Source organism: Nilaparvata lugens, chromosome 11 (assembly GCF_014356525.2).
Source record: "Nilaparvata lugens isolate BPH chromosome 11, ASM1435652v1, whole genome shotgun sequence".
Lineage (NCBI taxonomy): Eukaryota > Metazoa > Arthropoda > Insecta > Hemiptera > Delphacidae > Nilaparvata > Nilaparvata lugens.
This window is the reverse complement of record NC_052514.1, coordinates 7,105,232-7,127,194: the sequence shown is the minus strand read 5'-3', so window position 1 is coordinate 7,127,194 and position 21,963 is coordinate 7,105,232. Positions and strand designations below refer to the sequence as shown.

The 21,963-nt window shown below is 36.1% G+C and overlaps 2 protein-coding genes across 2 annotated transcripts in view; both read right to left on the bottom strand.

Moving 5' to 3' along the window:
* LOC111062741 (thyroid adenoma-associated protein homolog) overlaps positions 1-12,923 on the bottom strand; it is a 37,417-nt gene extending 24,494 nt beyond the window's left edge. Inside the window, exons 1-3 of the mRNA XM_039437509.1 lie at positions 12,796-12,923; positions 11,881-12,004; positions 3,558-3,791 (exon numbers count right to left, since the gene is read on the bottom strand). Of these exons, the coding sequence (XP_039293443.1) occupies positions 3,558-3,791; positions 11,881-12,004; positions 12,796-12,896 (459 nt within the window). The 5' untranslated portion in view covers positions 12,897-12,923. The remainder of the gene's footprint in view (positions 1-3,557; positions 3,792-11,880; positions 12,005-12,795) is intronic.
* A 1,805-nt stretch (positions 12,924-14,728) lies between these two features.
* LOC111052218 (thyroid adenoma-associated protein homolog) overlaps positions 14,729-21,963 on the bottom strand; it is a 41,184-nt gene continuing 33,949 nt past the window's right edge. Inside the window, exons 16-18 of the mRNA XM_039438190.1 lie at positions 19,903-20,061; positions 16,157-16,293; positions 14,729-14,901 (exon numbers count right to left, since the gene is read on the bottom strand). Coding sequence (XP_039294124.1) covers positions 14,729-14,901; positions 16,157-16,293; positions 19,903-20,061 — 469 coding nt within the window. The remainder of the gene's footprint in view (positions 14,902-16,156; positions 16,294-19,902; positions 20,062-21,963) is intronic.

The window sequence follows — 21,963 nt, the reverse complement described above, 5'->3', positions numbered from 1 at the left end:
ACATATACTGTCTTCCTCAGTTCCTCTGAATTTATTATTAGTAGGGCTATACTCCCAGATTAATTTTCTCTCTCTGAGTTTAAGTTTTATTTTTTGTGTCATGTGTACTGTATTGTATTGTTTTTCTAATTCTCTCTTTGCTTACAAAAGGAATTGCATATATGCTACAAATGAATTACATTATGTTACTAAATGGATTACATATGTACAGTGAATTGTAGATTAATAATTACATGAATCATCTCTTTTTCTTTTGAGTTTTTCAAATTATTATGAATTCATTCTAGTTTTTCTGCTCTCTTAGTATTTCAATCTTAGTACTTCTTCTTTTCGGATTGAAATTTTATTTTTTTTCTAGTTTTTCATACATTCCATATGTTTCTTTTTTCTTTATTATATTTTTTCTATTTTCGAGAATCTGAAGCCACTAATTACTAATTATAGCCGACTTGGTTATAACCAACAACGATTACTCGTTGCCATCGCTCAAACTACTTAGTTTTGCTGGTAACGCCAATGATAATATTATAATCGATGTTTAAATGGAAAATATTTTAATTTTAAGTTTTTGTAATGTATTGTATATGAAAATTTTTATATTTTTCACATTTGTAAAGTTTGTTTAATGATTTTGGCAATAAATATTTCTTTCTTTCTTTCTTACTAATGATTGGTATAGACAGTAATATATCTAAACTTCATTTACACAAACATCATGTCGATTCAATGATTGAGAAAAACAAATAAATTTAGGGGGCCCAAATATGCCGCTAAATATTTTTGGCAAAAGAATTCGAGAACGAATATGAACACAGTAATTAGTTGGGCCGTCCACTGGAACCGATTTCATCCGAAGTAGCATCGGCCGTAAACTACCAAACTCGTCCGAACGATCCCCCAACAAAGAAAGGAATAGATGCTCGTCCAATGCAACAGGTTCATACGGCACGGCCGTCTCCGGCCGATCAATTTTTTGATCCGAATTGAATGGGAAATTCCAGCTCTATCCGGCCGAACTAACTAGTCGAGCTAAGACAACAACTAGTGTTCCTAACCTCAAATTGTTTCACAGTCTTGTTTGTTTTTGTTTTTTGAAGTTGTTCTGTGTTATAAATATGTATTTACAAGCATTGTTCTATTTCAATGATGGCTGAAAATTTAACACATCATCATACTGTATAATTGTGTCATAGCGTTCATCCTCAAAAGTAATCAAACAATATCATTTCAAGTTTTTAAGATAAAATACTTCTACTTTTGTTGATATTTAGTTAATAAATAAATATTTAATAATGATTTTTGTACGATGATATGATTAAACGAATAAATACCTGTGAATTCAAACAGTTATTTTAATGTGTTAAAAAATTATGAGTTTAAAATCTATTTTTTCTCACAACAAAAAACTAAGAGAAAAAACTGAGTTCAAGTGGAAAAATGTAGAAAATTGTACTAATGTGGAATTAGAAAGATGTGGATGTTACTGTTAGTTAAATTGTGGTAGATAAAACAGTAGTAGGAATTGTACTGATGTGGAATTAATTGATAACTAGTAAGTACTTTCAAGTACCATCTCATCGAAATCCATGCGATGGATGAAATCTTACAGACTTTGTAAACACAAAGAAGAATCATTTTCCCTACTAACTAGCTTGCCACTTCACTTTCTGGCAACCAGCCAACTGGACTGACGAAAACTGTTTCAATGGACGACCGAATTCGGCCAAGTTGAATGCCGGCAGATTCGACCGATCCAACAGCAGAACGGATCGGTTGAATACGGTTCCAGTGAACGGTTACTCTTAATCTCGGTTTCTAGGACACTAATAGACCTCAGACCAGTATAGACTGAACGGTTTATCAGATTTTACAACTGTCCTAGAAACCAGGCCTTGAAGTAATAGAAAACATTACATAACAAACTCCTTCCAACCAAACAGAATCTGCAGAAGACAACGGAAGTGGCAGCCGAGTCCGAGAGATGTATTTATTTGTATTCTTTTTATTTACACATGCACAAAATCAAAACAATGATTGGCAGAGAAACAACAGAATTAATAAAAATATATATATTTATTTTAACATGAAGATGGGAATCCGATTTCACGTTGCACAGTTTGTAGCATGGACAGAGCAGTGGGGAGGAGTAAGCAGGCTGCGCTCAATTGGATGCTGACACAAAAGTAGGGAGAATGCTGTTGGGTAGTGGGAGTAATATATAGTGAGACAAAGAGTATCAGGCCTCTTTGTTTTCGAGAAAGACCACTGTTGACGATGAATCAATCCCATGCGATTCGAAAGCATGCTCCAGTCAGTGAGTGAATATTTTATATTTATCACAATATTAATACTAGTGACCCCTTGGGCTGAAGAACTCGCTCAAGAATTTTTGTATTATAATCTTTGAAACCCTGCAACTTTAAATTATACAGAGTTGATGAAAATTATGAATACAGCTGAATATTTCTCTTGCAAGAATCATTTGACAGTAGGTTTCATTGGGGATCCTATTTGAATTCATATATTACTATGTCGCTTCAACATCTAATACTAGTAGTTCTGTGAACAGTAGACCTCACGCACTATTCTCATCCACAAGTACCTGATTGAAACTATAGACCTAATGGAAATACAGCAATAGACTGGCTTCTCCACACATCTGTGTGATATCTTGTCAGCTAATTTATGATGAATAATTCTATAGTCTGATTTTTATTCTAATATTGGCGTATGAAGGAGGCTCATTTGTCCCTTTATATTATCCTTGAAATGAAAAATTTCCAAAAACTTTGTATATACGTCGACGCGCAATTAAAAAAGGAACATACCTGTAAAATTTCATGAAAATCTATTACCGCGATTCGCCGTAAATGCGCAACATATAAACATTTAAACATTAAGAGAAATGCCAAACCGACGACTTGAATCTTAGACCTCACTTTGCTCGGTCAATTAACCAGCTGGAATCATGTGTCAGCGCGTGTGATAGCTCCCAAATAGCCTCAGCTGGTGTTATGAGTGAATGGAAAAACTGTAGTGCTTGCATGCAAAGAATCCTTCAGCTGACTGAATCATAACAATTTTTTTCTTATGCACTTTCAATGTTATTCTTATATCCTGAAAAAGGTCGAAGGAGTGAGTCAATTTTGTTGTCCAACGAACTTGACCTGTGAAAAGGTTCGAAAAATACGTGTTCAAAATTTGAAGCTGATTGATCAATTCTTGCTAAAGTTATTGTAGAACATACACACAGACGGACAACGACTTTGGCCTTCAGTAAGTCAAAAGTGAGAACTCACTAAAGCTCGTTCAATTATCTGTGAGTCGTCATTTTAGTGTCAAAACTTGATGAAACATATATCAGTTCGTAATGGATAAAGAAATTGAAGACTTTAATAAGAAACCCTATCATGAAAATCCAGTAGATTCTCTCCCAATCAATGACTTATGTTTGACTATCATTGACAATCATTGACTATCATTTAACTACTATCATAATTTCAACTGTTATCATTTAACTATCATTGAAGTGAATGAATGAATAGAATTTCGCTCACCGACCAAGCGCTCGATTTGAACATATTCATAGCCGTGATGAATGACGCCTCAACATAGCAGCTGACCGCCTCGCCGAGCTGCGAGTTGCGAAAGAGCGCGCGCAGTATGTTGAGCGCGTGCGTGCAAGCCTCCGTCGAGTGTGTGTGTTCCTGCCTGGTGAGAGCCAACAGTTCCTCCATGCAGCTTGAGAAACAGGAACCGCCACCCACGCTCAGTTCAGTGCACACCAGAGCCTGTCAAAAAGCAAACATTAACTATCATTGTATTTTTCTCTTTAGGGCTACTTTAGAATATAAAAAAAAATATAAATCTGAGCTCTAAAATGGCCTTAGTAGCCGAGACATGTCGTGACGAAATAATTTAAATCATTTTTTATAAATTAAAAAAAAAATCAAATTTATTTATTTCCATCTTCATACAACATGCACGATACAGTATAATAAAAATTAACTATTCTAATACACAGCATGGACCATTTAATGAAAATGAAAATTTCCACCAGTAAAAGTAAAACTTGCTCGCTGATGGGAGTCCATCCTAAAACTAAAATTAATAATATTAAAAACTCCGCCAGTGCCGGTCGCAAGCCCGGGACTCATCTTGCAAATGATGAGGAAGGAGGAGCGGGAGGAGTAACAACCTCGTGAAAAAACCAGGGTCCATCTGGCTCCGGATGGTAGCACCCTGTAAGGGCCCCTGCCTAGGGGATACTAGGTGAAAACCGGTCAACGGTCACGATGGCGGAAGAGGAGTCAAATCCCAACGGCAGAGTGGGCGGAAGAGCCTAGGGGAGTTAACCCTGAAGGAAAATCTGGCAGGTGTCCTAGGCCATAAAGCGGCGGCCCCGCTAAGGCACTCGGGTATTGTGGGCTAATAACCCGCATACCTTAAATCAACCTTATTACTGAAACTGAAGAGAATGAAAACCGGACCGGAAATTTAGGAACATTTGGAATGAAACAAAAAACTCGAATTGGATTTTGGAATATACGGACTTTAGGAGAGAGAGGAAAACTAAGACAGGTGGTTAGGGAGATGATTGCTTACAAATTGGATATTCTTGGCTTGTGTGAGGTTAGATGGCCTGACTTTGGTGAAATGAAAACAAGTGATGACACAACCTTCATCTACTCAGGTAAAACTGGAGAAAATGCAGAACGTAGAAATGGAGTTGGCATACTCATGAGCAAGATAGCTAGGAGGAGCTTAATGAGTTGGAACCCCGTCTCAGATAGAATTTTGACTGCTAGATTCAAAAAAAAGATTAGACACGTTACCATTATTCAGTGCTATGCCCCAACAGAGACTAGTGAGGATCAAATGAAGGAGGCTTTCTATGAAGAGTTGAATGAAACTATAAGAACTGTCAACCAGAGAGATATAGTAATAGTGATGGGGGATCTAAATGCTAAGTTGGGTGCGGATAATGAAGGATTAGAGCACATAATGGGAAAGCATGGTCTAGGTGAGCGTAACATAAATGGAGAAATGTTTATTGACTTTTGTGCAGACCGTGATCTTGTAATTGGCGGAACTCTATTTCCTCATAAGAAATGCCACAAAGTATCCTGGGTATCACCAGACCATCTCACTGAAAATCAGATTGACCACTTTGCTGTTAGTAGAAAATTCAGGTGTCTCACTGATGTACGAAATAAGAGAGGGGCAGATGCAAATAGTGATCATCATTTAATGGTAGCTACGTTTGCTATGAAGATAATGGCTGCAGGGAGGAAATTTGTGAGTCCCAGAATGCGATTTGATGAAGCAAAGCTGAGGAATGAGCATGTGAAAACCCAGTTTGCTCTTGAAGTCAAAAACCGCTTTGATGTTTTGGAGAAAACATCAGGAGAATGATGAGAGAAGTGTTGACAGTCTATGGATGAATGTTAGAGAAGCTTACCTAGAAACAAGCAAATCTGTTCTAGGTAAGAGAGATCACCAGAAAAAGGACTGGATGTCTGAACAAACATGGGATCTTATACAGCTCAGAAAAGTTAAGAAAGCCAACATCAATACGAGCAAAACTAGGTTGCAGAAAAAACAGGCCCAGGATGAGTACTCAAGAACAGAGAAGGAGGTGAAAAAGTGTGTCAGAAGGGATCACCGAAAGTATGTAGATGATATGGCAGCTAGGGCAGAGCAAGCAGCAAGGATAGGTGACAGCAAAGAGTTGTACAGGATCACAAGAGCTTTATCCAAGAGATCCTATCGAAATGATGACCCAGTAAAGAGTAAGGAAGGGCAATTGCTGACTAGTAAGGATGAGCAACTTGAAAGATGGAGAGAACACTTCATGGAAATCTTCAATAGGCAAAATGAGATAGAGGATCATGAAGAAATAGAGCACAGAGATGGGCCAGTGGTCACAGACATAGAATGGGAAGTGCCAACAAAAGATGAGGTGAAGAAGGTTATAAGTGAGATGAAAAATGGAAAAGCTCCTGGCTCAGACAATATCGCACCAGATGTTTTAAAAGTTGATGTAGAGACGAGTGCTGATATCTTGTATCCCCTAATCACCAAAATTTGGGAAGAAGAAAGAGTTCCTGCAGAATGGAGGACAGGTACTATAATGAAGATACCCAAGAAAGGTTGCTCTACAGATTGTGTAAACTGGAGAGGGGTAACACTGCTCTCAGTGCCTAGTAAAGTGCTAGCAAGAGTAATCCTAAACAGGATAAAGGATTCTGTTGAAAGGAAAATACGGAGAGAACAAGCTGGTTTTAGGAAGCACCGTAGCTGTGTAGATTTAATAAACACACTGAGGATAATTTTAGAGCAAAGTGTTGAATGGCAGAGCACTGTTTACCTGGCTTTCATCGATTTCGAAAGAGCTTTTGACTCAGTTAACAGAAGAGTGATGTGGAGTACACTGATTAATTATGGCATCCCACAGAAGATGGTGAGCATTCTGAGAAATATGTATGAGGATTGTGAGTGCCGTGTCCTCCATGCAGGAAGTTTGAGTGAACCCCTACCTGTCACTTCTGGAGTCCGTCAAGGCTGTGTGTTGTCTCCCACGTTATTCTTGCTGGTTTTGGACAGTGTGATGAGAAGAGCTGGTGGAGGTAGGAGAAGAGGGATACCTTGGGGCCTAAGAGGGCGGCTAGAGGATCTGGACTTTGCTGATGATATATGTCTACTGGCACAGCGCTTTACTGACATGCAAGAAAAGCTGAGAAATATTTCAAATGAGGCAATAAAGGCCGGCTTGCAGATAAATGCTAGAAAGACAAAGGAAATGAGAGTAAATGCAAGAACAGACATGCCTTTGAAAATGGGCGACTCCAATATCGAGCTGGTAGAGTCCTTTTTATACTTGGGTAGTATGGTCACTGTAGAAGGAGGAGCTGATCAAGATGTAAAGAGTCGAATCAAGAAAGCAAACGGAGCTTTTATACAATTGAGGCCAATTTGGGCAAATAAAAATATATCCAAAGCCACAAAGATTCGACTCTTTAATAGCAATGTAAAATCAGTCCTCTTATATGGATGTGAAACCTGGAAGGTGACTACAGTGACCTCTAAAATGTTACAAGTATTTGTAAATAGATGTTTGCGTCGCATAATGGGCATCAGATGGCCAGAGGTTATCAGCAACGAAGCACTATGGGAGTCTACCTGTCAGGATCCAATCCAAATGCAGATAAAAAGAAGGAAATGGAGATGGATTGGGCACACGTTGCGCAAGGAAGAAGGTGCCATTGAAAAAGACGCATTGGACTGGAATCCTCAAGGACACCGTGCAAGAGGACGCCCAAAAATCACGTGGAAGCGTACCATCCAGACAGAAATATACTAGAAAGTGAATTTCCACTTAATAATTTCCGAAATAATAAACACAGAAAAACAGCCATAGAAACATGGCTAAACTTGAATTATTTCCAATCGTTGACTTTTATACAATAATCAACTTCATATTATAAATTATATTTTCGAACACTTCATACACTAGATTCATGTTTATATATTACATCCCTGATTAAGCTGATTTACGACTCACACTGGCGCACAAGGAATCTTCCTTTTGTCGGTGTTTTTGCCTCACCTACTGTACTTATGCATGTGATCATAAATTGAAACTTCATTTTAAAACTATTATTTATAATATAAAGGATATCATTTCGTTATTATATCTAATTAAATAAATGTATGTATCTTGGTTTAAGTGCAGTAGCATATACTTATATTTATTTTTTGTAAAGTTTTTTTGTATTATGTTTTTTGGCAAATAAAATTCATTCATTCATTCATTCAAATTCTCATTAGAAAAGAGAAAAAAGAAAAAAGCAACAGTTGCTACAAAATATCTTTGAATAGAGTAATTCAACAAAAACCAGATTAAAACAATATTCATACATATATCATTTCATATGATAAATTGTGACACAATAAAAAACAATAGAAATACCAGAATATTGTAATCTGCTATGGTTATCTTATTCATTCAAGGTATTGACAGGAACCTTAGTTCTTGGAAAAAATTATCACATATCCATTTATTCAATATTTTACTATTTTGACAATGTGCTAGAAATTCTTCAGGTACCATGTTGATAAACTTGGAGCTAACATAAATAAGCTGTCTCCGAACTATACTCAGGTTGCTGTGATATACTTTGTATTTTGTATGTTAGGTCTGAATGAATAAGATGGCCTGTCAGATTCCTCAAAGTGCTGTATATAGTTTTTAATGTATTTTATCAGCATTTATATATATATAATTGCCTCAGAGTCATTACATCAAAGTCTCTGAATACCTGCTGTGTAGGATAGATAGTCTCTGGGTTTGCGGAGTATAGTTTTAATTACACCTTTTTGTGTTATAAATAGACTATTTAAATGAGAATTGATTGATTGATTGATTGAATTGATTGAAAAAATCTTTATTCATAAACATGTACAGGTACATTAGGAACAACGTCAAAACACAAACAACATAAACATAAAATGTAGTAGAAGAGTAAGTCACATCACAATCACAAACGCAAAGTGCTATCTGCAAACTCCTGCAGGGAGTACAGACACAATGATATTAAAAACTCCTTGAGTTTTATACTTAATTTTTTAATGTTCTCTAATGCCTGTAATTCTAAAGGCAGCATTGTGAAGTATTTTCTTCCCATGTAGTGCGTCTTTTTCTTAAAAAATTCTAACCTATGTCTTTCCGTTATCCTCCCAAATCTAGTATTGTACCCATGAGTCTCATTCCGTAGCTCTTCTACAGGGTAATTCCTAACATACATGATTACATCAAATAAATATTGTCCGTAAACTGTAAGAATGCCAAGCAGCAAAAAAACTAGTTTTACAGAGTCCATTCTTTTTAGATTCATCATTATTCTGAGTGCTTTTTTCTGTTGAATGAGAATTCTATCAAGATTGCTTTTGGTCGTGGCTCCGTAGATGCATAAACCATAGGCCAGATGGGAGTGTACCAATGAATGATAAAGCGTTTTCATGGTTGGAAGACTGCATTTATTTGACATTTGTCTTAAAGCATACAGCCCAGGGGAGATTTTTTTGACTACCTGACAAACATGACTATTCCAGGATAAATTACTGTCGATTTCTGAACCCAGGAATCGTGTACCGTTTACTAATTCCAACATTTCATTATTAATAAGGACATTTGGGCAAATTTCATTTTTTCTCTGATTCGTCGAAAATGAAATTACGACTGACTTCCCTCCATTTAGAAGAAGGTTCCTGTCATTGAGAAATTTATTCATAAGAGAAAGGTCAGTTGCGGATGTCTCTTCTACACTTTGCAATGTATTACCTGAGAAGATGAAATTAGCGTCATCTGCATAGAGACACAAAGTAGCTTGCTCTTGGAAAACTCTAGGCAACCCCTTGATGTAACAGATAAATAACAGCGGGCCCAATATTGTCCCCTGAGGCACACCATAATTCAAATGTCTAATGTTGGAGCGATATTTGTTTTTGTAGCGCAGCGTTTCAGTTTCATCTATATGTTCAATCTCTACGAATTGCTGCCTATCTTTCAAATACGAGGAGAACCAAGTACGCTCCTCACCGTTCACTCCCAGGGTGTTTAATGAGTCTATCAACATATCATGCCTCACACTGTCGAAAGCGCGGCTCATATCTAAGAACGTACCTATAGTTTTATCTCCCCTGTCTATAGCACTGATGATAGAATCGATGAAATCCACTCCGGCTGTTACCGTGGATTTCCCCGATCGGAAGCCATGCTGCTCCTTATCTATTAAATTATTTTTTTCCAGGTATTCCATCAATTGAATATACACTACCCGCTCAAGTATCTTTGAGAAAACAGATAAAATCGATATTGGCCTAAAACATGCTGGATCCTTGACATTACCCTTTTTAAATATAGGAAATACCCGGGCTATCTTCAAAGTATTTGGAAAGTGTCCAGATATTAAGGATGAGTTTATCAAATGACTCAGGGGTTTGATAATTGCAGGTAAGACTGCTTTAACAACCGTGATTGGGATGTCGTCCGGCCCTGAGGAAAGTTTATTTTCGAAAGACATTATTATTTTTATCAAGTCTGACTCAGAAATATAGTTGAATTTGAATTTAAGAGTGGAATCACAGTTTTGATGATTGGATGTGTTTATAGGCCTATCAGGAATATTCGGTCTTACAAATTTATCTACTGCTGTCACAAAAAAGTCATTAAAACAATTACTAATGCTAGTAGGATCTTTTAGAAGATTTCCATTGTCTTCAACACACATATTTGAATGGTTATTTACTTTGATTCTACCAACTTCTGAATTTATAAGGTTCCAAGCTAATTTATTTTTATTTTTTGAAATAGAAACTTTATTGTCAAATGATCTCTGCCTACACCTCTCTATACTATGATTAAGATCTCTCTTCCTAAATTTAATCTCATTTTTCAAGTTTTAGCTGTTAGTATGTCTGTACATTTTTTCAATCTCTAACAATTCATTTCTCTTCCTATCCACCTCCACGCTCGACCATTTTCTTTTATTCGGTTGTTTCTCAGTGATGTAAAGTTTTGGAAAATTTATATTGAAATGATACAAAAAAGTTGTGATAAAAACATCATATTTTAGCATCACTGGAGACTGGTAAACCTCCATCCAATCCAATCTTAGCAGATCCATAAAAAATACATTTAAGTTACCACTGTCAAATTTCCTGCACAATTTACGAATTGGTTTTTGGTGAATAGCATTCTTAATATGAATGATCTCAAACAGCTGAGCATCATGGTCAGATATGTGAGTGATAATTCCAGAAACTCTTGAATTGTCGTTATTAATATTTGTTATAAAATTATCAATAGCTGTTTCAGATGTAGCTGTGATTCTGGTCGCAAAATCTACTTTATAAGTCATGTTGTACATTTTAAGAACATTGATGAATTTATTATACACATTATTTTTCTCTAAGACATTAATATTAATATCACCAGCCAATACAACATTCTCGTATTTATTGCACAAAATTTCCAGCAAGATTTCAAGTTTTTCAAAAAATGGTTCTAAAAAACAGTGTTGAGGCGTTCGATACAAGCATGCCAACACAAACGAGAACTTATTCATTGAAAATTGAGATAAGCAACACTCAAACTCTTTCTCGCTAGTGATCGACTGTATTGCCGGCAGGATCACAGGCTTACAATTTGAATAGATTTCATTTTGAACCAGAATCATAACTCCACCCCCCACATTTTTCGATCCACAGAATTGAGAACTTATCTGATAATGGGGTACATTCAAGCGAGTTATTTCAGCCTCTGTCATTTTATGCTCAGAGATAGCTAATATTTCAGGCTTTAGCTCCTCCAAGGTAATTCTCAACAAGTCTAAGCGTGAGGGCAAGTGTAGCACATTCTGGTGTAAAATCGAGATTCTATCATTCGCCTTTTGAGATACATTAGTAGCTGGGTGCGAGTGAGGTGTCAAATTGTCAAGAGGAACATTAATATCCATTGCTAAATTCAATATAGAAGTATTGTGTTTTTTAGAAGCTTCAGTATTATTTATCTCAAAACTTTCAGACCCTGTCAGACGGGAGGTATGCGGATAATTACAATCGGAGAAGACTAATTGATTAAAATCTGAATTAGATGGGGCCCTCTCCTCAATCATATGTACCTCCCCATACTGTGATTCCATATCTTAGTATTGATTCAACTAAAGCAAAGTAAACAACTTTTATTTGCTTTCTGTCCAGTATTTTATTTAATATTGATTGATTTATGTAGGACGAAAAAACTTTGTATGATTATAATTGGACAAACAGTTATTGAAATTTTCATTAATTTTTTGTAGTAGGTACTTAAAAATGTACCTGAATCATGAATGGGACTCCAGCACTGCGTCTTGTAGTACACAGTCTTTTGTAATTTGCAATTTCTTCTAGAGTCTGTTTCAACCATTTCCTAGGAATCATGTGCAGTGATCCATCCGGAAAACTAGAAACCGAAAAAATTAATTAGTGTTCATGTACATGTTAAATCACTTACGAAGGCCGGCCACTAACGACAGGACAAGCATGCCGAACGGACATTTGTGAACGGAAAAAACAACAAAAAATCGAAGACACAAAACCCTAACAAACTTTCCCAGGCTGACAAATAATTTTTGAATAGTAGCGCTCATCGAATATCCATGCTGTTGTCAATATTTGCAGTAGCAGAAGTCTTCGGGGTGAATTACAGCATTTAATTTGGATTTTCGTTTAATAATAATTATACAAAACCCTAACCTCAAAACATTTCGTTTGAAGCCTTTCACCGATGACACAACTTGTATGAACTATTCGACATACTTGTCGTTAGAGGTCGGTCTAACACAGATTATGAGCAAGGAAAAATGAGTTATTAATTAATGAGTCTGTATTTGTATATTTAACTGCTTTTATCGTCTACTAATATTAAGAATATAATATCATACAAACATATATTTCATGAGTTGATCAAATTTCTGGTTGTGGTATTGAATTCAGTTGACTCAATGACAGACACCTCTATTATGCTTTCTCATCTGAGCTTAGACCTTCTAACCTATTACAATGTAGGTTTCAAAATAGAGATGCTCCCCATGTTATTTAAATGGAGTCACTTTTACTCCCTAGGGAGGTTTTTCTGTTTTTTACTACCGAGAGCGAAAAAGTGACACTTTAGTATTAGGTTTCAGGGAGTAAAGTAAGTACTTTAGACAGTAGGTGGAGGAAAACATTATTTGATAATAGAACAACTCTCACCTCCATAGCCTGGAAGTTAGTTTACAAAAGCCAACATAAGCCTGTTCAAATGCACCTCTATGCTTTGTTTCGCACAATAATAAGGTAAGATGTTCTCCCATTTTCTGGAGGTCTTCCTCACTCAATATACCTGAAAAATAATGAAAATTCAAAACCTCAAGAAGGAAATACGAACGAAAAACGAATGACAAAAAGTGAATATTGTAGAGTACATAGAATAGAATATTATAGAAGGAATTAAAACAAAGTTGAAAATTTTTAGAAGAAAAACAAATTATTATTAAACGAGAATCCAAATTAAATGCTGTGATTCACCCCGAAGACTTCTGCTACAGCAAATATTGACAACAGGGTAAACAGCTAGATGGAAATTCGAATTACAGCATTTAATTTGGATTTTCGCTCAATAATAATTATTAATTCATTAGCATTTGAATAATTACAATATCTCAGTAATTTCCAAAAAATTATTCATCTATTTCATTATCCATGACGAACTGCTAGTTAATAATTCTAAATAAATAATTATTCTAAACAAATAAATAATTCGAATACATTTTCACTGTTGATTTTTTCTCAGCCGTTCAAAGTTTTACACATTAAAAACGAATTGAAATTACAAAAAGATACATAGACTTTAGTCTTGTATAATTTAGGCTTGTATATAACTTAGTCTTGTCTAATTACAAAGATACAATGACTTTAGTCAACCGCACGAAAATAGTCCGATGAAAATTGGAACATATGAGTCTTGATGCCGGCCGGGTTGGTCTAGTGGTAAGATAAGGAGGGTTACAAACTTCGGTCTGCTAGAACCACCTGGTTCGTGGGTTCGAATCCCGACGATAGCATGGACGTTTGATTATCTCATCAATTCACCCTAGAGTGAGGTCCACGTTATAATGGCAGTGGGGGAAGATAGGGGAACCACGTTGCAGTTTTGTCAATGCCTTCTATAGACGGTGGCTGATACAGGTTTATTGGTGTAATATTAACTGTTCATCCTCGTTTAAAATAATCAATTATATTTTATTAAGCAATAGATTATATTTTTCAATAATTTCATAATGAATTTACATACTTAATTAACATGAAATATTTTGTTAATTAATCATACATTGTTAAAAGATGATCTGGCAACAAAGCAAAGCGAGAAAGAGCATATCCTTGAATGATAGACAAGAATAGCAATACCCTTGCTAATAAACACTGTGTCACCTGGTCATATGGGACATATATATGAATCATATATTTATCTCATATTGATCAGGGTTTTAAAGTTTTTAAATTAAAAGTTCAATGAACAGTATTTTATCTTTGAACAATCTTTTGTCATCGACAGAAAGATTGTTTATTTTATTTGTTGTCAATATTAACGTTAGCTTTTCTCTGTTTTTAATAGCAAACGTGTGCTTGTGCGACAGATAGAACTATTTACTTGAGATGGCTTTCATGTTTGGCATTGACTGAGTTTATATTTATATCCCAAAATTTAGCTTTTGGAGCAGAGGAAGTTCGTTCGTTAGGATGACAGTAAAGTCCGGCTGTTCTGGTGAAAAGGATAGATTTTGCTCCTGTTTTATGATACAGTTTTCCTGTCGCAGTTCGGGCAGTTTGAAGAGAATTGTATTATTGAATAAGACGGGATCTGAACCCATTTCACTAGATCAGTTATTTTGATTTTTAAATAATAATTAACGTCGCGTTTCAACCAGTGAATGTCAAAGGGGGAAGCCATCTTCAAAAGGTAGGTGTTATCCTTTTTGAGTTTTCTTTTTATATTTTTCATTCCCCACCATTACAACTGCCATTATAACGTGGACCTCACTATGGCACTTTTCATTACAAGCAAAAAGCTCATTTGAATATCATCCGAGATATAAAAAAATCATTGTAATTATACAAAAAGTGTATCCAGAATTGACTAGTTCTCTCATGCGTACTGACCTGTAGTCTCACCCTGTGTAATGGTGGCATGCTTGGCAAGATGGCCGAGTAGTAGTGACGTCTCTTTAACAGTCCTCCACGAACACAACAGCACTACTTGAGCCGTCTCCTTTATGGGGTCCTCGGCGGCACCCAACGACAACGTAGACAGTAGTTCAACTAGAAAAAGATGGACAATATCAAGATTAAAACACAATTTTCAATTACATCTTACTTTTTGTGTAGTTGAAAAGTTGATATTGTGGTAATTATTCATATTAAATGAGAAAGACTAAGAAATTGTCAAAAACCACAGATTTATTGATACTTAGAAAGACCGGTACTATTGTCAATCTCTGATAAACTGTTTATTATGGCAATCACTGACAATGGTGTAATAACCGAAACCGGTCTTTCTAAGTATCAATGAATCTGTGCTTTTTAGACAATTTCTTAGTCTCTTTCATTTAATAATTACATATTAATTGGAATATAATCATGCACATCTACTTAACCGCTTTCGGTTATTACACCATTTTCAGTGATTGCCATGATAAAAAGTTTATCAGAGATTGACAATAATGCCGGTCTTTCTAAGTATCAATAAATCTGTGGTTTTTGACAATTTTCTTAGTCTTTTTCATTTAATAATTACATACTAATTGGAATATAATCATGTACATCTACTTGGACAAATGAACATTGCAGGAAAAACATAATATGTATTCCGAACTGCTTATAGTGAGCTAATTTTAGTCACAGATACAGTTTAAAACACGAGTTACATCCTAAGTTGCGTACAGACTTATCCGCCAAGAATACACGCATTTCGCTTTCCATCAGCTGATGCTATGCTTATTATATTTGTAGCTTACTTCTTGTGTACAAGTACAGGTGTAATAAGCTGAAGATCAGCTGATGAAAAGTGAAATGCGCGTGTTAACTTTATTTATTTAGATAAAATAAGGGCCAAGCCACATAAGGGGTAACGGTGTTCTCCTTTATATTCTCCGTATGTTTTTCCACTGGTTACATGGATTAATGGTTACTTATTTCTCCATTATAATTAGGGGGACGATGACAAACTGGACTGACGACAAACTGGGCTGACGACAAAGTGGGCTACCGACAAAGTTGCACGCCGTCAAACTGGGCTGCATTCCTTAGAGTGCCAGTTTGGCGGTGCATGCAACGACAAACTGGCACTCCTGAGATTTGCCACTAAACGACAAAGTTGCACGCCGTCAAACCGTTGCACTTTGTCGCCAGCCCAGTTTGACGCGGTCCCTAATTAGGACCTCACTTTACACAGCTCTCTAGTCTCTAGTAACTGTAGCAGCCTTTTCTTTACCTATATGGTCTGTTAATTGAAATAATCAAATAAAATCAAGTTTGGAAAAACAAGTTGAAAAATATAATTGAAAAACATTGTTACCGTAATCGTCTTCAGTAGGTATGAGTCCCTCGGGTGATTCACTGTTGACAACACTGGCAACGGCTGCGCTGCATTCATAGCACAAGGTCAGCAGCCGACCAATCACAGCTCTCCATTCCTCACTTTCACTCAGGCAACTGACAGACATACAAAATATATATTATATACTAGCAGATAACCCGTGCTCCGCAAGGGTCTGTTTAAGGCACAAATATATTGAATTTGAGCAAAATGAAAACTTTGAAGTACAGCATAGAATAAATTCTGGATGGATGAACAGGAGAAAAATGAATGAGTGGTGTTCTTTGTGATAAGAGAGTGAATTGTCAAATGAAGGGAAAAGTGTTTAGATCAGTTGTGAGGCCAGCTATGCTGTATGGAACAGAAACATGGCACATTTCAAAGAAACAGGAACGAAAGATGGAAGTGACTGAGATGAGAATGTTAAGATGGATGTGTGGGGTTACAAGAAGAGATAAAATAAGAAATGAATTGATCAGAGGCACTGTAAAAGTTGGACCACTGAGAAAGAAAATGCAGGAGACAAGGATGAGGTGGTTTGGGCATGTGCAGCGACGGGAGGAGGATTATGTTGGACGAAGAGTGCAGGATTTGGTTTTGGATGGTGAGAGAGGACGAGGTAGACCTAGGATGAGGTGGGGAGATAGAATAGCGGCTGACTTGCGGGAGAGTGGTTGGAGGAGAGAGGAAGCATTGGATAGGGCTTTGTGGAGAGGCACACTAAGAGAAAGGAATGCCGATCCCATTTAAATGGGATAAGGCACAGCCAAAGAAGAAGAAGAGGACAAAATGAAAACTTGACGTGTTGAACTTATTTATTTAAAACATGACAATTTCCACTAAGTCTAACAAGACCAATCTGACAAGAGTAGTACAAAAACAAAAAATAGCATCACTTTTTGTGTAGTTGAGAAGTTGATATTGTGTTAATTATTCATATTGAATGAAAAAGACTAAGAAATTGTCAAAAAACCACTGATTTATTGATAATTAGAAAGACCGGTTTCGGTTATTACACCATTGTCAATCTCTGATAAACAGAGATTCTCTGATTATCTATTCTCTGATAATCTAATCAGAATCTCTGATAGTTTATCAGAGATTGACAATGGTGTAATAACCGAAACCGGTCTTTGTAATTATCAATAAATCAGTGGTTTTTTGACAATTTCTTAGTCTTTTTCATTCAAAAAAAAAGCATGAATAAAAATAATGTAGAACTAAGATTATTATATATAACTAAGATATATATGTGGATTACACTAAAAACAATATGGAAATATACTTATAGAGAAAAATAAAAGAATGCAGTTCGTGATCCTTATGCAAAAATCGTTATCTATTATTATTATTGACCGAAAATCCAAATTAAATGCTGTAATTCACCCCTGAAGCACTGGATAAGAATAACTTACCTTCAAAATTAATAAGGCTAGTGGCTGCTACCCTAAATGAGACCTTCTCCAGAGTAAGAATAGGCAAGACTGTTGGGAGGCGTTTCCCTGTAAAGTACGGTGTAAGGCAAGGAGATGCGTTGTCTGCATTATTGTTTAATTTGGCTCTCCATGAAGCAGTAAAAGGTATCACGCATGGAAGCACCATAGTAAATAGACTGTGGCAAGTTTGTGGATATGCTGACGATCTGGTCATAGTAGCTAGAGCAGTACCAGCCTTGAGAGAAGCCTTCACATCACTGGCAATCAATAGTGAACCAATGGGATTGGAGATAAATGAGGCCAAGACAAGTATCTGAGAGTGTCACCAGCAGTAGGCCTAGGTAGGAGAGTTGCTAGAGACATGACAATTGGACCCTACACATTTCAACAGGTAGAAGAATTTGTCTATCTGGGAACACTTGTGACAAGTAGTGGGAAAGTCTCAGCAGAGATTAACAACAGGATCATGGCGGGAAACAGGGCATACTATGCTAATATCAAGTTGTTCAAATCTCGATTGATATCTAGAGCTACGAAATTACAATTATACAAAGCATTGGTGAGGCCTGTGGTGAGTTACGGATCGGAAACATGGGTGCTTACAGCTGGAGATGTGCAAAGATTGAGAGTTTTTGAAAGGAAGGTAGTGAGAAGAATCATGGGTCCTGTTTTGAGAATGGTCTTTGGAGAGGAAGAAAAAATTTGGAAATAGAGCAGTTCTTAACAATGAAGACATTGTGCGGTTTATTAAAGCTGGCAGAATAAGATGGATGGGACATATGGTGAGAATGGGAGATGAAAGAGTAGTGAAATGTATATGGAAGGACAGGATATATAACAGAAGAAGAAAAGGTCGACTGAGAAATAGATGGACGGATGATGTGGAACGAGATCTGAGAACGCTTGGAGTTCGTAACTGGAGGGGGCAGGCCGAGGATCGTGACAGATGGAGAGGCTATGTGAGGGAGGCCAAGGGTTGCAAAGACCTGTAGAGCTGAGGAGTAAGTAAGTAAGTAAGTAATTCACCCCGAAGACTTCTGCTACTGCAAATATTGACAACAGTGTAAACAGCTAGATGTAAATTCGATGAGCGCTACTATTCAAAAATTATTTGTCAGCCTGTGTAAGGGTAATCATTATCTACATTTCTTGAGTATGTCATTTTAAAAAGAAAAACAACTCCTCCTTGTTTCCAGCCATAGTTAATATCCAGAAGCAAGAGCTAGGTGCGAGAATCTATGCAACATTTTTTGGTGATCAATTGAGTAGTTGAGACGTGATGATGCGTCATTCGTGAATTTCTTATCCCGTACGTGTATAAGCCAATTCTCTCCTTTATTTTATTATAGACTAGCAGGTAACCCGTGCTCCGCAAAGGTCCAATTAAAAACTTGACATGCTGAAATCTGAAGAACTGATAATAGGCCTATAACCATACTCGGTAAATTAAGAATTTATATGCAAAATTTCAAGTTGATCAGTTGAGTAGTTGAGACGTGATGATGCGTCACTCATGAATTTTCTATCCCGTTCGTTTATAAGCCAATTCTTTCCTTTATTACAGATATAGATAATTATAGATAACAGCGAAATGGCACTGACTCACACATCAAGAGAACTAAAAATCTACTCGACCAAATACATTCAAATTTGGTAGATATGTTCATTTGTCACTTAGGCGCTCTAAGATCGGATTTTTAAAAACTTTCAAAAATACTCCAGAAATCGGCGAGTTTTAAGCGTTTTTTCTGCGTTTCTACAACGTTTTAAGAACATATGAACAGAAACAGTAAGAATTCATTACGAAAGTTCATCTAAGGAATAAAACTGTTGAATTGAAAGGGCTTTGAATAACGCTAAAGATACCAACCACCAGAATCAGCGGTTTTTCAGCGTTTCCCAGAATTTTGCTGTGTTTCCTCAACTTTTTCGAGAACAAAGGAACAGAAATTGTTCAAATCAAGTACAGAAGTTCAGCTAAGATGCACAAATGTTGTACCAGAAGGGCTTTGAAATAACGTCGATGAAAAGCCCAACTGCCGTTTTCCAGCATTTTTTTTTTGCGTTTTCTGATGTTTTTTCGAAAACTAAATAACAGAAATTGCTCAAATTTGGTACACAGTTTCAGTTAAGGTGTACAAATGTTTTGACTACAGTGCTTTGAAATTAAGCAAAACCTAAGTCTGAAATCGGCGTTTTAACAGTGTTTTCTTCAGTTCATCCTTACGTTCTCAGTGCGTTATTCTAAATTTCTCAAGTAAAAATATGAATATAAAATATGATTGTTACCTCAAGTCAATTTGTTCAAGAATGTGACGAATAAGAAAGAGATGTCCATAGAGAGGTCCAGAGAGCGCTGCTTTTACAATATCCTTCTTGGCCACAATCAGTTCATCACTGAGTTTATCCATTATTGAACTGATAGTACAGTATTCACTGCCCAGTACTCTGTAAAACGAATACAACGCTTGAGTAATGGGAAAACATAGGAGAATTTTGAGGTCCCAGAGAAAGCATAACTAGTGTACAAGAAGAATAGGCTATTCATAGGCTATATATATCACTTTTTGCTTTTAGAAAAAACGACTAGCAGTCAGATATATTACAATAAATGAATTAATCACTGACTGTGACAACGAGATCTTTCGGCAGGTCCGCCATCTTCTTGGTTGTACTCATAGACAAGTAGAAGGATAGGATGGCAATTTTTAGTGTGCTGTTGGTGTCTATTGGATTAGTGTATGTTGGTGCTGTTGGTGTCTATTGGGTTTGTTGTGGCTGAGAAGGTAATCAAAGAGGATGTGGGATTTGAAGTTGGTTTGTTCGTTTAATATACATTGTCTATTGCTTTTAAATTGGGTGCATATTTCAGATTGTTCTATTGTGTCTAATTCTGGTCCTTTGTTTTTTATGTGTATGATGTGTAGATCAGTATTTATGTTTGTGTGTTTGTGATGGAATGTTTATGTGTTCTGTTTTGACTAAAAACAAAAACAGAATCTGCATTTGCCGACCACCTAATTCAAGAAAATCACTAACACACAAACATAAATACTGATCTACAAATCATACACATAAAAAACAAAGGACCAGAATTAGACACAATAGAACAATCTGAAATATGCACCCAATTTAAAAGCAATAGACAATGTATATTAAACGAACAAACCAACTTCAAATCCCACATCCTCTTTGATTACCTTCTCAGCCACAACAAACCCAATAGACACCAACAGCACCAACATACACTAATCCAATAGACATCAACAGCACACTAAAAATTGCCATCCTATCCTTCTACTCGTCTATGAGTACAACCAAGATGATGGCGGACCTGCCGAAAGATCTTGTTGTCACAGTCAGTGATTAATTCATTTATTGTAAAATATCTGACTGCTAGTCGTTTTTTCTAAAAGCAAAAAGTGATTTAATAATAATAAGTTCGTGATGGAAAACAACATTGAAGAATGCTATAAATATTTATGTATGGAACTCATTTTTTGTTGAAGCTTATTTATTTATTTACAATGTCAAGGAAGACTACAGGCATTACGCCCAAATCAGTCTTCACTACTATTTACCAACAAAATGAACATTGTATGTTTTATGCTTCCTGATGACTATGTCTATTGCACTATGTTTTTCATGACAATAAAGAATTCTAATTGTAATAGTAGTTGTATTTATAAGCAATTCCTTATAACGAAGTCAGCCAAGCAGGCTTTGATTGCTTAGGAACCAATAAGAACAGTTTAGAAGCAGTTTGAACAATTCTGATTGCAGATGGAAATAAATTGAAAGTTGCATTTGTTCAAATGCTAATAATTAAAGAATAATTATTATTGAACGAAAATCCCAATTAAATTATGTAAATCACTCCGAAAACTTCTGCTACTGCAAATATTGACAACAGGGTGAACAACAAGATGGAAATTCGATGAGCGCTACTATACAAAAATTATTTGTCAGTCCCGAACGAAAATCCCAAAATACAAGGTAAGCTCATGACTCCCAATCTAATGAACAACGGTACATTAGATTGACCACAACTCAAAATTTATTCATTCACAATTATCACAAAAACGTCAAAATTTGAGTTTCACTCAAATGACAGGTGACATGTCAGTATAATCTAATTGACCGAGCGAAGTGAGGTCTAAGATTCAAGACGACGGTTTGGCATTTCTCTTAATGTTTAAATGTTGCGCATTTACGGCGAAACGCGGTAATAGATTTTCATGAAATTTGACAGGTATGTTCCTTTTTTAATTGCGCGTCGACATATATACAAGGTTTTTGGGAATTTTGCATTTCAAGGATAATATAAAAGAAAAAAGGAGCCTCCTTCAT